Source organism: Lucilia cuprina, chromosome 3, assembly GCF_022045245.1.
Source record: "Lucilia cuprina isolate Lc7/37 chromosome 3, ASM2204524v1, whole genome shotgun sequence".
In the NCBI taxonomy this organism is placed as follows: Eukaryota; Metazoa; Arthropoda; class Insecta; order Diptera; family Calliphoridae; genus Lucilia; species Lucilia cuprina.
In genome coordinates, this window is record NC_060951.1 from 64,377,697 (window position 1) to 64,394,880 (window position 17,184).

The window sequence follows — 17,184 nt, forward strand, 5'->3', positions numbered from 1 at the left end:
GTCTAGTCTATAGTCTAGTCTATAGTCTAGTCTATAGTCTAGTCTATAGTCTAGTCTATAGTCTAGTCTATAGTCTAGTCTATAGTCTAGTCTATAGTATAGTTTATAATCTAGTCACAGTCTAGTCATAGTCTTTAGCCGTTTTTAGCGGAGAACCCTTTAATAATAATGATTTGGCTTTGTAATCCCGTAATAAGAATTTTAAAATTAAATTTTAAACTAATGCTAAATATTGACATTAACATGATTTCATGTTTTAATTATAAATAACTAAAAGTATCAACTAAAAACTTGTTTGCAACTTGAGGTGCAACAACTAATTGTTGGCAAGAATTTTTATGAAAGAAAAAACAAAAAGTACACGTTAAATCTGCTGAACAAAGAAACTTTGGAATTGATTATAGAATAAATATTGTACAAAGCCTTTGTTAAACACATATTTAATTAATGCGAAACAAAATCGTTAACGTGGAATGAATTGTGTTTATATTGAGGGAAGTTGCCAACACGTTGTAAATGTATTAAATTGATGCATTAAATTAACAAATTTATTTATAAATTTGGAAGGTTGCATATTTAAATATGTATGAATACTAGATATTGTTTAAATATAAAACATTTTTGTTATTTTTAAAATACATAAATTATATATCTTTGATCCTCACAAAAATGTTGGATGTATTCATTGTAGAAATAACTAAATGTAAATAATAACAATTAATTTGGTTTTTTTACTTAAAAAAACGTTAAGTGTTGAAGTTATTTTCGTTAGCATTCCTTCTCTTACAGCTCCTATATCATTTACTAAAACAAAACAAATCAAAAATCAACAACTGTCTTCCGTCAAATCAATTAGTTTTGTGAAATACAACAAAGATTATTTAATTAATTAATAAGAATTGATTACACAAATAATTCTAATAAAAAATATTTAGTATAAATTTTTTTTCAGTTCAATGTAAAATCTCTTTCTAGAGATAAGAATCATTTTAAATCATCGATTATTTAAAACAACTCATACTCACTTATAATGTGGATCATAAATGAACCAAAGACGACAACCCAACCCCAGCCACCATCTGGTGGCACTGGTTGCTGTGATTCTGTATTTTCCGATAATTCCATTTCATATTCATGTTTATTTGTGGTATTGTTGTTGGTGGAGCCATTTGATTTCCGTTTTGAGGGTGCATGTACCATTTTATTTGTAGTTTTTTTCTCTTTTGTGTTATGGGAACTGGAAACCGATAGTTGTTGTTGTAAATGGAATGTTTGCAGTTGTAGTGGATTTAAATATGTGTGTTTGAGGTAGTATTTGTTAATATTTCTATGTTGCCAACTAATTTAAATCCTTTATCACATGTATGTGCAATTGTAATTTGTCATTGATTTGATTTATTCAATGGACTTGAGCAATATTATTACAATGCATGTGTTTTAGACTATTTCTTGTGTATACATTTGTTTATTGATGTACAAAATATTAGTTATATATAATTATTGATTTTATTTCATCCTTCTGCAAGTTGTACTTCTTAAGTTTCTGTTGCTGCAGGATATTCTTAATTCCTTTTTTATTGAAAGCTGCAATGAAGTAAAAGAGGAAAGTTGTAAATTAATTTTAATTTGCAATTAGAAACGATATGAGAAAATGTATATAGGAAACACAACATCTATCTAAAAAATAATTCAAGTGTCTACTCTAGTTATAGTTTAGACAAACTCTTGTCATGGTATAATTAAATAAGACTTCGTCTAGTCACATTAAAAATCTATTTCAAATCAAAGTATATGTAATGTTTAACCATAGTGTAGTTAAACTCTAGTAAATGTCCTGCCAAAGCCTATTCTAAAAAAATCTATTTAATATATAATCGGACTCTAGTCAATGTATTGTCCATGTCTAGTCGATCTTTTCAAAATCTAGAAAATGTCTAGTTAAACATTAATTAAGGTCTAGCAAAAAATTCTGTCAAAGACTAGTCAGTGTTAAACAACAGCCTAGTTTAGCTCTAGCCAGTCTACACTCTAATTGAGTTCTTATTAAAGACTAGCCACAATCTTGCCAAAATATAGACGAAGTCTAGTCAAAATCTGATCAAAGTATATATAGTCAAAGACTATTAGACCACAGTCTAGTTAAACTCTAGTCAAAGTCTAGTCAATATCTAACTAAAGTCTGGTCAATGTCTCGTTAAAGTCTAGTAAAAGTCTAGTCAAAGTCTAGTTAAAGTCTAGTCAAAGCCTAGTCAAAGTCTAGTTATAGTCTAGTCAAAGTCTAGTCAAAGTCTAGTCAAAGTCTAGTCAATGTCTAGTTAAAGTCTAGTCAAAGTCTAATCAAAGTCTAGTCAAAGTCTAGTCAAAGTCTAGTCAAAGTCTAGTCAAAGTCTAGTCAAAGTCTAGTCAAAGTCTAGTCAAAGTCTAGTCAAAGTCTAGTCAATGTCTAGTCAAAGTCTAGTCAAAGTCTAGTCAAAGTCTAGTCAAAGTCTAGTCAAAGTCTAGTCAATGTCTCGGCGAAATCTAGTCAAAGTTTAGTAAAAGTCTCGTCAAAGTTCAATCAAAGTCAAGTCAAAGACAAGTCGTATTCTGGTCATAGTCTGCTCAAAGTATATTTAAAATCTTGTCAAAATCTATTCAAATTCTAAACAAAGTCCAGTGCATAATCTGTAAATGGGTAAAACTAAATTATATTAAACCTGTGCTAATAATTAAAAAATGCTTTAAAAATCACAATAAAAACGCTTTGAAATTATAGTGTGACAATTATTTTTCAATGCTTTAAAAATATTTAAAATATTTAAGGCGTAATTTTTTTAGTTTCATTTAAAACGATAATAATCACAAAATTTTAAATATTAATATTAAAATTTTTAATGTTAATATAAATTGCTAATATTTGCCAAAATAAAACTAAACTGAAATGTAAAGTAATCTAAATAAATTTAAAATATTAATTAAACAGTTTCAAAAATGTATGTTTTTATTTACAAAAATTATAAACAACTAATTATCGTTTAGAGTAAAAACCCTGAGCAAATGCTAGAACGTTGAACTTTATATTTTAAATTAATATAAGATTATCCCCCTCAGAAATATAAACTTTCGTTTTAGTTTTTTTGTTATTATTATTACAAGAGAGAATACTTGTCATTATTTAATTTGTGTTCTTTACCATTAATTTACTTATAAATTGAAAATGTCAAAACAACAAAAAATCTTTCTTATTTCTTAAGATTGCTCTTCAGATCGCGGCATGCTTTTGTCAATTGAACTTCTTTTGAAAAGTTGGCGCCTTTGCTGATCTTGCATGGTGAAGAAATAAATAACTGTTAGAGGATGTCAAATATAAAAAAACATATATTATTTTTAATTCTGGACCAAATTGTCTTATCTTTCAACAAATAGCATAATGGGGTTTTTGCCCAAAATTTTTCCAAATTTATTTCTAATCTTTTTATAAAGTAAAATATTTTAGTAAAGAATTATTAAAATTTATGGTTTTATCTTGTGATAAAAATACTTCAAATTTCCATTCCATTATTACTCAGTATAAATAGACAACCAGGCATGGAAAACTCAAATTTTCAATACAACAAAAATATAAAGTAGACTATAGACTAGACTATAGACTAGACTATAGACTAGACTATAGACTAGACTATAGACTAGACTATAGAATAGACTATAGACTAGACTATAGACTAGACTATAGACTAGACTATAGACTAGACTATAGACTAGACTATAGACTAGACTATAGACTAGACTATAGACTAGACTATAAAATATATTTCTGCTATTTTTTCTTAGTGAGTGTTACCAAACCGTACTTTTTTAGTACCACATGGTTATTTCCTCACAAAATCCAAATATTTTGCAGTTTATTTCAGCATAAAGTAGACTTAATACTTTTATCATATAATAACGATCATAAAAAGCACTTTATAATAATCTTTTGATTTGATAAAATTATATAATTATCTTGGAAACAAGCAAAAAAACCAGACTTTTTAAGCATTTTTATTTTATTGGTCGAAAAAAGTAAAATTTATTTAACACCTCTTCAAATGAAAAATTATTTATTCTAATAACAGCTACCAATAATGGGCCACCTATGTGTTGTCAAGTGTGATTTTTGATTTAGTACATTTATCTGAAGGGCTTTGAATTTGCTACACAAACAAAAATTAATAAGCACATGTTTTACTTGAGAAACATGTGTTTGATTTGGTCTGACATATTTAGAATTGTTTATTTTGTGATAAATGTTGTAATTTCTGTAACAAAATTGTTATTAGTTGTAAATAAAGTTTAAATACTTTGTAGATTGTAAATAAATCGAATAAATTGCTAATAGACTGTTGTTTAACATTCCAAATTAATCTTTATTGTAGTTAAATAAATTTATTTCCAAGAATCTTTATTAAATACTTAACGATAAAGTTTAAAAATTATTAATTTTTTGATAAAGAACTATTATGTGGCAACAGGTAGAATTTACTAATCTCAGACATTGTTATAGACGTTATCAGTTTTTGGAACAATATTTGAAAAAAAAATCATAAATTTTTAATTATATATTGATTAATATGTTGTTAACAGTTTGTTGTTTACGGAAACAGTGTACTTTTTTTAATTGTTTATTTTGTCTTTGCTTTAAATTGTTAAAAATTGGCAAACAAAGTGTTAAAATTATTTTGTTTTTATGGCTTTTTGATGTCGTTTTTGCAAATATTTACACTTTAAATTCTATTTATAAAAAGTAAATAAAAAAATCAAAATTAATTCAAAATAAGTAAGGATGTTTATATTCGTCTTTGCCGATTCTTATATACCCTACGAAGTGTGTTTGAAAAAGCTGCTATTTCGTATTTTATAAATATTTTAACTCGGCGATAACATTGAAGGCAAGTACTTACCACATTCGCTTAAAATAAACACTCATATAAGTACTTACAAATGGAGAGTTAAAATATTGTTTTAGGTACAAAAAATGCTCACACAAAATACGAACCTCTGCCTCTTGTTCATAAGTTTGTATTCGTACTCATAACTAAGCAGTAGTCATTCAGAAATAAATAATTTTAAAGTTTAAAAAACAGTTGCTAGCTTGAGATCACTCAGTTATAACTCAGAATAACTGATTATATGTTAGTCATTATAAGAGTGCTTATATGTAATGAAGGCAGTAAATCAAAGTTGTTATGTAAGTACAATCTACTTCCTAGTATCTCCGTTTTATGCATATATTTTGCTTATTTTTAATTGAAAATTACGCGAAATCATTTATTAAAAACTGTGATCTTCAGTAAATTTATTTTAACAGATCGACAGATATATAGAATGATAGATCTGTCTGTATATACTTAGATGGACACTGCTAAATCGAATCCACTATTCATAAGGATGTAGAATATATATGCTTTATAGATTTAGAACACAATATTGTGGTAATTACAAATGGAATGACAAACCTTTATATACCTTTCAAACGAAGGTGTAGGGGTGTAATAAAATAAAAATACACAAAATAAACAAACTTTTGGCACGTGTTAACAATATATAAAAAACACTAATTCCATTTTTAAAATAAATAAAATGTAGTTTTGAAATAAAATATATAATTAAACGAAGCATTAAACAAGAGCGGTATATTCGACTGTATCGAATCTAACATACCCTACACCCAATTATTTCTTTATTCCAAAAATGTTGAAAATATTTTTCTAAAAACCATAGGTATTATAAAACCATAGTTAAAATGAGACGAAACATATGTTATGCAAAAATATCACACTTTCGCCCACTGTAACTTATAGAATTCTTGACAAATTTTGTTGAAAAAATTTCATACCGATCAAAAGACATCGGTTTCAAAAGTTAAGTTACTTGACATAAAATCCCCATTATATGCCGCTCATTTAGGATTTCTACGAAAGCCAAAGTACCTTAAAGCACGTGATATTTATAATAACAAAAAGTACATTTTAAAAAAATATACTTAAATTTGTTTAATCTTTAAAAATATAATTTATTAAATTATATATGTTTTTTTTTGCTATACAAATATTCCATAATTTCTTTTTATCAGCAAAAACCAAACAGAACAATAGAAATTATTGTTTAAATAGGCAAAATTTTAATTGAAATTTTAATAACGTAATAAAATACGAACACATACAGTTAATTTATTTATTATAATCAAATTATTTCTTTTATTATTTTACAAAGGTCAATAGTCTATTTATGGAGCAATGAAAATAAATTGCAAAAAAAATATAAGGAAAATATAAAATTATGCATAAAGTTCATAATGCCAGGGACAAGAATGTAAGAGATGATTTGTATTGGAATTAAAGAACTGGACAAAAAAGAACAGTTAGACAGGTAGCTGAACATTTTGGAACCGTTTTTTCTTTAGTATTAATACCCTTTCATTGGTTCAAATATGACGGATATAAAATATGTTTTCTGGGTACTTAAGGGGTTAATAGTTTTCTTTTTTGAGAAATAATCTTTAAGTTAATGTAAACTTTTATTTCTTTTGTTTAAGTAAATAGAACATGCTTTATACTATTCATATTTTGCTAAAACAACTATAGTTACTGATTTATGTCACGAGATTTTTTGATAAACTTTTGATCTCATCAACTAACTGACGCGTTCACTTTTAGATTATTTCGAGTTTAACATTTTGGAGAGGAAAAAGTAAGTAAATTAAAATTTTTAATATATCACTCATGTTTGCTGAAACAAAAGTGTATTAAATCCATAGTAGCGGTTTTTACTGTATATAAAAGATATGAAATTGTTGTTGTTATAAATCAGAAATTGTAAAAGAGCTCTTTTGATCTCTGGCTCACATCCCGGGGCCATGTTTCCTTGATGAAATCTCCATCTATGTGTTATTGTTATATCCCAGGGACCTCTAGTCTCCTTGGAGTATAAAGAGATGATATCAAATGTATTTTCTTAGAAATATTTGGCTTGGGGTCGAACCAGAGCACCATATATTCTGGCTCATCGGTTAGCTAGTTACGAGAGCACTTGAGCTCTGTCCGACATTATACTAATACATTATACCTCTTACGTACGGGAAGTACTTGTTCCAGACAATAAGTATAAATTTACTTTGGAAATTCTAATATTCTTTGTCACATTATCTCGACATAAAGAGACTGGGTATCCAGACTACCAAATATGTCTCTAGGTGCTGTTTCCGAAATAAGATAGCCATCTTAGTAGCGTGGTTGCGTGGGCTTTAAGAGGTTAAGAGGATCACTGGAATAGGTCATTAATTAATGGAGATTGCATTCTAGTTAATGCAACCATTCATGACATCAACAGGGTGATCACCGTCCGGTGTTGGGGTTGATTCTGCTATTGACTTTAGACCAGTGATTGATTTTTCCTTGTCAAGGTATGCATTGGGATTGACCCCATGCTGTGTGTCATTTCGCAACGGGGCTTCAATTACTAGAGTTTAGAAAGCTTACGTTCTTCAGGAAAGTGCTAGTACATGAACCAGCACAGCCATGTACAAAGATTGCCACCTGATTTCTACATAGAAGGAGTCAGGGGCGCGTGGTAGACCGTAATGAGGCCGTCTAGTTAGGTGTTCACGTTAAGCACTTAGACATTCACTGTCTTTGACTATATAACATTTAATTTAATCAGATGTTTAGTGAAAAATTTGAATTTTAAGTGAAAAAAAAAAATATTTTTGTCATTAATCAACATGATAATGATTTGTGTTAATTTAAGAACTTACATATTAGTTATTATTACATACCGCCTGCATTATTTATAAGAAGTCTAGTAAAACAAATAGAGTGTTTTAGAATGTAGTTTTTAACAAAAACGGAAAAAATATTTTTTTTGTGTCAAAAACGAAATTACTTACAAAACACGTAAGAAGTACTTAATAAACTCCCTACTTGTAAGCGAGCGTGGTCAATGTCATCACCAAGTTAATATAATAATAAGCCGCTACTTATTCATTAACATTTCAACTCATTCTTTTCACACGATGATGACATTACAAATAACTACTGGATATACATATAACACAGTGAGTCAAAATAAACGAAAGTAGATGATCCTACTTTTCTGAAAGTGGAAATCTGGATAAATGCAATGCTGGCTTAAATGCAATTAGTTAAACTAAGTTCCCAGGTATTCCTATTTTCGCTTGGTATTATATAGTACTCTGTCGCATATTGTTATTGGAAATTTCTGCAAACAATTGAAAATGGTGTAGATATGCCACTCTCTTATAAACACCAAATTCACACAGAATCATTGTAATTACATGCCAAACGCATGACTAATACATAATAATTAGAAAAAAAACATTTAAAATAATCTAAAAAAAGGAAATAGTAAAGCATTATTTTAAATAAAAAGTATTTTAAGATTTTACAAGCGACACAAAATAAATCTTTTATTTACATATTGCTCTGTAATATAAAATTATTTCACTTGAACAATTAAAGAGATAATGCAAAAATAAATAAAATGCCGCTGAAATTATAAGAAACAAATTGAGAAAACACTCAAACAAATTAGCAGACATCGATACAGATTTTTTTTAGGTCCCAGCAAACAATTAATTCTCATTTCATTTTATTCTTTAAGTTAATGAATTCTTTCATTAATAATACGACAACAAACATTTTTACTTATATGATGATTTTATTTTTGGCTTAAGATTTTGATTGCAATAAATTTTAAGAAAAAAACTTTGCCACCTATAATATAAATTAAAATTCTTTTAACATTTTCCCATGACATTGAACTTGTTCTATAAAATCACCACCATAAGTTGTCAATGAACTTTTAACATACAAATACATTATAATATAAAGTAAATAGCAAAATAAAACAAATTGTAAAACCATTGATCAAATTGGTCAAACAAAATTTCTTAATACCCTTCATATTTATAAAAAAATATTTCAATAGAAAAAAATATTTAAATTATGATGTCACATAACTAATAAGCAGAAATAATTATGCTTTTTAATGAGGCACGTGTTTGTTTTCATTAAATTTTGTTTGAAAGAAACCGGTAACAGAGTTTAGTTTGAATAATTCTTAGAAGAGGGACTTGTCATTCAGTAAAAGTATATCGCTTCTGAAAGGTTGACAGCATTTAACTAACACGTTGTATTTCAAATCCATTTATCTATAGTTTAAAATATGATTTACAATATTAAATCACGTTTAATAAAATATGTTAGTTAGGAGGTTTTAACTTTTATATTAACCTTTAAATATTTGCAGATTTATAAATGAAATCTGTAAGTTATATAGCATTGAAGATTTTGGGGCCATTTGTTTAAATATGTATTTCAAAATTGTTTTTCTTTTATGTTATTTTCAACTTTTGCTGGCGACATTTGTTTATTTTTCCCATCAGTTTGAAGTACATATTTTAGTTTGACCTATATTTTTTCTTGAAAATATGTTTTCACATACATTTGTATGTTTAATATGATAAATTAGTATTTTAGTTTGAGGGAATGCCAGAACTTTTTATATACACTATATATAGAAATAAGTTTTCTATTTAAATAAAAAAAGTCTACAGTAAACTTTTTATTAGCCAGTACTTAACGCGAGTACTAAGAGCTACATGAGAAGAAACACTTTACCAAATGTGAATGATCTCCACTACATCTATATAATGAAAAGGTATATTGAGTTCGTAATGATGTTTGTTATATTGAAATATAATATTGAATATAATATAATCCAAAACTCGACATTTTTCAAATAATAATCTGTACTCTTCTAGAGATCTCTGGGGTCTTTTGAAAATCGAAGTGCTTTATGTGAACACTTGCCTTGGCGACATTATTTCACAATGGCTTTTTTAGGGTGAGCTTCTTTAACGATTCCCCAAGTGTCAATCTTTGTACGTGGTTTTACGGGTCCATATACAAGCACATTGTTCAAGTATTCAATATATCTAATCTCTTGCCATAATAGTCCCATTACATAGGTAATGGCAATCAGTGGATTAGAACCAATAGATGGGCCGGGATCAAGATCAGATGAAAACTCCCTATTGATACTATACATAATCATCATATAAAGACTCACATCGGTGCATTCCTTAACCTCTTAAAGTTGCACAAGAACACTAATGAGACGGATTCATATTCAATTGAAAGGACTTATTTCAGTGGATACTATACCCTAGGGGCGGTAACAGAAAATTATCTCGAACATTATATTTTACCGGGAATTTGTTTTAATAAACAGCCAATACATGGATCAGGAACTAACTTCAACCAACTGACAAGTCAGTCCTGTGGACCCGTAGTATCAGATTATCTAGTGCTTTGGTCTAACCGAATATCGAATTATTAAAGAAATGGTCTTGATCATTACTTAATAGTAGCCCCTATTTTCAATATGCTTGCGAAAAAACTAAGATGAGGTAGATCATGGTAACATGTTCGGGGTGCTTTGGTTTGACACGATGTCACATTATTTCCAAGGAAAGGCCTTGATTATCACTAGTTTAATGTGCCGGTAGAGTTATAGATGCATAAGATGAGAAGGGTCATCAAGGTAACATGTTCCCGCGGAGCCAACATACAGACCTATCCACCATATACGATAAACGGATATGGTTTTATCCACTCTGTTATTTTTAAGGATTTCGAATATCCAAAAGACAGATAGACAGCCAGACAGACGTAGATAAAGGGTAGATAAAGTAAGAAGATATTATATACCAGTTATGAAAAAAATTAATTTTCAATATTAAGCATTTATTTTGAATTTTACGTTAGTTCGTATGTTTAAGCAACTTATTGACTATGAAAGAGACTTTCATAAAATTTCTAGGCCACGGATTCAGGTAGCTGCCTCTATCCCCATCAGCACGGTGGATCGTCGACTGGGCCAGGGACAAACATGAGAAGATACCCATTAAATTTGGTGGATGATTTTATGTATGTCAGTTATATAAGATCATTTAATTTTTATAAAATTTAATTGTGCCGCATTCTTCTGTCTGTTCTTTTGGAGAATTCAGGTGTATGCAGACTAGGTTAACATTTTAAACTTGAAAATAATTCGAATATTATCAATATAAAATTTCAGAAAATATTGTATTGTACAAACTCTTGTACCAACCAAACACAACATATTATTTCAGTGTAGGTTTTAAAAAAAGAACATAAATAATTTGAATATCAAAATTTATTTATATAAAACGTCCACAAAATAGCACTACGATATTAAAAAAATCGAAATATTTTTTGTTTTGGCTCTTTTGTTTATATCAAAAAATAAAACCAGAACAAGAAAAAACAAAATCGAAAAACACCAAACAAAACAATATAAAAAATATAAACAAAAGATCGAAGAAACCAAAAAACAAACAAAATAAAAAAAAATAGAGGGTGGTATGTATGTATGTATGTACGTATGTATGTATATGTAATGCAAGTAGAATGTAAATAAAATGTGTTTGTTAACAAAGAAAATAAAAATTAACTAAAATGTATTTACAAAAAATATTATACTAGAAACAGCTGTTGATATACCCAACACTCATTTGGGAATAAATAGTAAATGATCTTTAGTAAATAAAAGGAAATATATAATTTTCAAAAAAACCCTATTAAATGGACTGACAGCTAACTTATCCTGAACTTAGGTAGTTATCCTAGTTCAGTTGTTAACTACAACAGTAGTGATTCCATTGGTGTTTGGTAATGCTTAAAGTGACAATTTGTACAAAAAAATCATTAAATACTTTTGCTGGGATATTGGTTTAAAGTTAAAATATAAATTATTATAAATTTTATCTTGTAATTGTAAAAAATATAATAATTTATTTTTTTTAATTTCCTGACATTTTCAGTTTATTTAGAATAAATTTAAAAAACTGTTTATCATTTGTTTTATTAAATATTACAAAACTCTTTGTTGTTTTTTTTTGTACTGTAATAGAAAAAGTTTTGTTTACATTGTTGTTTTTAGTTTAAAATTTATTGAATCTATTATTTACTTGAAAATGATTTCTTTGTTTTAAATTTTTATTTCAGGAAAAACTTCAACTTCCATTAACGAATGAAAGAAACAAAGAAAATGTTGAATAAATTTTATAGCAAAATTATTTTTTTTTATAAAATGTTTAATAGTGTAAATGTTGCAAAGAAGTGTCAAGTAGTCAATTCGTTAAATGTCCAGCTTTTAAATTGTTTCCTTTTCCGTAAAATTTCTTTAAAAGAAAAAGAATTCAGTTAGGATTTTATCATAAAAACTATAATAAAATTTGCTATAAAAATGTTATATTTGTTTTTAAATAACATTTAATTTATTACTATAATTATACATCACATTCCCCTATTTACCTTTAAAAGTCAATATATCTGTTTTTTTTTCTATATACTAAAGCACCTTATTTTTTACTTAGATTCAACAGGTGTCACGTTTATTTAATGTGTTTAACAATAAAACATGTTTATTTTTTAATTTAATATTGTTTTTTTACTTTGTGTTATAGTTTTAAATTGGTCACACTTCTGCCTCAATTCACTTATTTATTTGTTTTTGTCTTAAGCAATATTGTTCTTGTTTTTTTTTTGTGTGAATGCATTTTTTCGATTCACAAAGTTCAGTGACCTACATTTGATGACGTTTTAATATATATATATTTTTTTAAATAAATTTTCAATAATATTATTCACAATAATATTATTACTTTTTTTTGCATAATGTTTCTTTGTCTGAGGCTATAATTTTGTATTTATTTGTTATTAAAAAGTTTTTATATTTTCGCTTTGAAATTAAAAAATAAAAAAAAATATGTATGATTATTAGTCATTATTAGAGATTAACTAAATATGTATGTATGTAAATAAATATTGTTTTTGTTTTGAATTTGTAAATAAAAAAAAACGAATTATCTATTAAATAAAATTTGTAATGCATAGTTGGGAAATAATAGAACTTTGGTCATTTGTAATGCTATCACATATACTTAGTTCATTTCAAATCGAAAGATATTATTGCAATAGTTTAGATAAAAGTCTATACTAAAATATAGTCTTGACTATATTCTAAGCTCGCTTGGTATTTAGTCATGACTTTTTTCTTGGATATTGTCTGGTCTATAGCCTACATGTGTGTGTGTGTATGTGTGTTATAGTCTGGACTATAGTTCTCAATATAGTCCAAGTTATTCGATAGTCATAGACTTGAATATAGAATAGACTATACTTGAGAAAACTGGAGTTAAGATTTGATTACATTTTGCACTATATCCTTGGCAATTGTCGAGGTTATAGTCTATCTATAGTATTAACTGTAGCCTTGACTATATGCTATCGAGTATAGCTTTTACTATGGTACGTGCTAAAGTTTTGACTATAGTGTGGGCTATATGGAGTCATGGCTTGAACATAGTCTTGACCAAAGTCACTGCTATAGTCAGGATAATTTGCTTTACTATATGCTAGATGATAATCTTGACTATAGTCTAGCCATAGTATGACTGTAGCCTTGACTACAGGATATAGACTGTATTTTTTACTACAGGCTTGATTACAATCTTAATAAAAGCTACAGTCTGATAAAGAATATTAGACTATAGACTTGACAATAGTCTTGACTGTAGTCTTGACCATAGTCTAGGCTATAGTCTAGAATATATTTTTTACTATGTATATGACTATAGTCTAGAATATCAACTTGACTATAGTTTGAACTGTAGACTTCACTATAGTCTGGACTATAGACTTGACTAAAGTCTGGACTATAGACTTGACTATAGTCTTGACTATAGACATGACTATAGTCTGGACTATAGACATGACTATAGTCTGGACTTTAGACTTGACTATAGTTTGGACTACAGTCTGGACTATAGACTTGACTATAGTCTGGACTATAGTATTGACTATAGACTTGACGATAGACTTGACTATAGACTTGACTATAGACTTGACTATAGTCTGGATTATAGTCTTGATTATAGTCGGGACTATAGTCTTGACTATATTCTGGATTATAGACTTGACTATAGTCTGGACTATAAACTTGACTATAGTCTGGACTATAGACTTGACTATAGTCTGGAATATAGACTTGACTATAGTCTGGACTATAGACTTGACTATAGTCTGGACCATAGACATGACTATAGTCTGGACTACGGACTTGACTATAGTCTGCACTATAGACTTGAGTATATTCTGGACTGTAGACTTGACTATAGTCTGGACTATAGACTTGACTATAGTCTGGACTATAGACTTGACCATAGTCTGGACTATAGACTTGTCTATTGTGTGAACAATAGACTTGACTATTATGTGGACAATAGACTTGACTATTGTGTGGAAAATAGACTTGACAATAGTCTGGAATATAGACTTGACTATAGTCTGGACTATAGATTGGCTATAGTGTGGCTATATTATGGACAATTGTTTGAATAGTGCAGACTACATCAAAGGATACTTTAAAATTTTATAGCTTGACTATGTATATTTTGCATTTGTAGCTTGTTACGCTATTATATTCTGATTTCTTATACATATATAGCAAAGTCAATTTAGGCATGTCCCTCTGATTGAAAGCCTGTTTGTTTAAAATAATTGTCTAAAGTTCCCAAATTTTTGAATTTATTAAATCTTCTATAGTAAGTTTACATTTATAGACAATATGTACATATGTATATGAAAAGAAAGGTATTTGAAATACTATTTATTTGATATACATTTTATGCATTAAATTATTAAATATTCGTAAAAAATATATTTGAAACCTAATTAAAAATAAAAATGCAATTTTAAAAAAATTAAAATTTCGTTTTAAAGAATTTTGCTAATGTCTCTACTCAACTATAACTTATTGAAATTTTTGACAAGCGTAATTTTATAATTTGGCTTCTGTATAAAAAAAGAGCGCGAAAATTTCTTACATTTATCATAAGCCATGGCTTCAGTTAACAATAAATTGAAATAAAAATTCACACATTATTAAAAAAAAAAATAATAATAATTTTTTTATAGTTATGCTCTACATTTTACAAAGCGTTTTAAAAATAATACTAATAATAGAATAATAATATTAAACAAATAAAACTTTTTTATTTGTAAACGAGAGACTATTAACTATTTAATAATTACCATGAATTATGATGTAGTTGTTTTATTTGTATTTGTAATCTTTATTGTTTAATATATATTTTACGTATTAAAATATAAATATATTTATATTTAGAATTTACATTTACACGTTGTTTATTTTTTTAATTATTTAGTAAATAAATTCATTAAAGCACTTGTTATTGAACTAAAATTTATTGAATGAATATTTTTTTGAATATATATTTTTTTAAATTTAGAGCGCCTACAAAATGTATTAACTTTAGATTTTTAATGGAATTAACACTTTGTATATGAAATATTTGTTAATTGAAATAATAAATACAAAATTTCACTTAAATACGCGTAATTTACTTAGTTGGGCACTTAAAAGATTATTTTAATTTTTATGTTTCTTTTTTTTTGTTGGTAAAAAAATATTTATTTATAAACCACGTTTTTTTTTTAAGTAAAACAAAATTATTGTGTGCAGCGCGTTTAAACGCCGTTTAAGAACTGAAATTGATGTTGTATGCGACTGGTTGATAAAAAGGAATATGTATTTTTTTGTTTTGTTCAATTTTACTTTATATTTTTTTGTTGTTTTCTTTAGATTTTATTTTAATGGAGAGTGAGAGTACCAAGAATTGATAACAAAAATACAATATTCATTCTCTATGATAATAAAAATCTAAAGAGTATCAATTGATAACGGAATTGGTATAAGAATCTCTTTATTACGCTCTATAATCTCTTAATAATATAGCAATTATCATTGATAATTACTATTGCTAAATGTAGTACAAACTATAATAGAACATGTGTATTTGATACTCATGTAAATACTCCCCATAGTAGACCCCAAAACAATGGTGAGTATGAGTAATGGGAGCATAAAAAGTAATTGTAAACACTCATACTCTTGCATAAATATTATACCGCAAGTAAAATGCAATAACAAATTAAATTATATTAATGAGCAGAAAAAAATGAACGACTCTCTTTAATAAAATGTTTATTGCTTAAGTTTTCGGGCGAAACATAACAATAACAACAACAGTCTTATTTCTTATCAGTTCAATAAAAAAATAAATAAAAACAACAAAAACAAAATTATATTTTATTTATTTTTTTTTCTTATTTTTCTTATATTAGTTTCACTTGTTGTTTGCTAAAAAAAACATTTATTAGGTATTTTGGTTATTATTTTCACTAAAACAATGCAGTTTTTTCTCTCTTTCTTTATGTAATAAATAACTTCTCTTATCGTTGTTATTGTTTTAAAAGGAATTAAGCCATTAACTTTTTTTAATTTCCTTATAAACCTCGTGCTAATTTATAAATTATGCGAGTCCACTTCAATTCCAAATATTTAACTTTTCTCTTTATTATCAGCTGATAAACACTTATACAAACAAATACATTTTATGCTTATCTTTATTAATTTTATAAGTATTTACCTAATACATACATATCAACTGATATTTAGTCTATAGATAAAAAACCTTTGTGGTTGTTGTTATTGTCTTTAGTGCTAATGGAAGTTGGAGGAACAAGAAGGGGTAATAAAAATTTATTTACGCGTATATTATTCTATCATTAGTTCTTTAGGTACATGTGTTATTTTACGAATAAGTATTATGTACGACGACTATTACTATTAAAAGTTGATAATAAGCATTTAAATAAAATATATTGTTTTTTATTATAAAAAATCAACAAAAAATAAAAGTTCATCTAAGTTCATAAAGTAATCTTTTAAAATTTACATTAAGTTTGCTGGTGGTCGTTGAATAATATTTTCAATATGATTTTACAAAACTGTTGTAAAACAATCATGTTTACTTTGTAGAACACGTGTGTTATTTTTAACATTTAATGCACGAAAACAATTGATTGATTATTGCGATAATTAACCCATGTTTAGCGTTACGAATTACAGCCATTAGGCGTGGTTTAATAACTAACTAACTAACTAACCAACTAACTAACTAACTAACTAACTAACTAACTAACTAACTAACTAACTAACTAACTAACTAACTAACTAACTAACTAACTAACCAAC

The 17,184-nt window shown here is 27.1% G+C and overlaps 1 protein-coding gene across 2 annotated transcripts; it reads right to left on the reverse strand.

The window, feature by feature from the left end:
* Positions 1-981: 981 nt before the first annotated feature.
* LOC124419112 (monocarboxylate transporter 10-like) lies at positions 982-15,219 on the reverse strand. Of its 2 annotated transcripts, none has more exons than XM_046947488.1 (2): positions 15,159-15,219; positions 982-1,584 (listed from the first exon to the last, which is right to left on the reverse strand). In XM_046947488.1, exon 2 carries the CDS (start codon positions 1,198-1,200, stop codon positions 1,006-1,008), a length of 195 nt encoding a protein of 64 aa, XP_046803444.1. In that variant the 5' UTR covers positions 1,201-1,584; positions 15,159-15,219; the 3' UTR covers positions 982-1,005. The 2 variants fall into 2 exon arrangements, with proteins under 2 accessions (XP_046803444.1, XP_046803445.1); XM_046947489.1 differs by lacking the exon at positions 15,159-15,219 and adding an exon at positions 12,378-12,517.
* Positions 15,220-17,184: the final 1,965 nt, after the last annotated feature.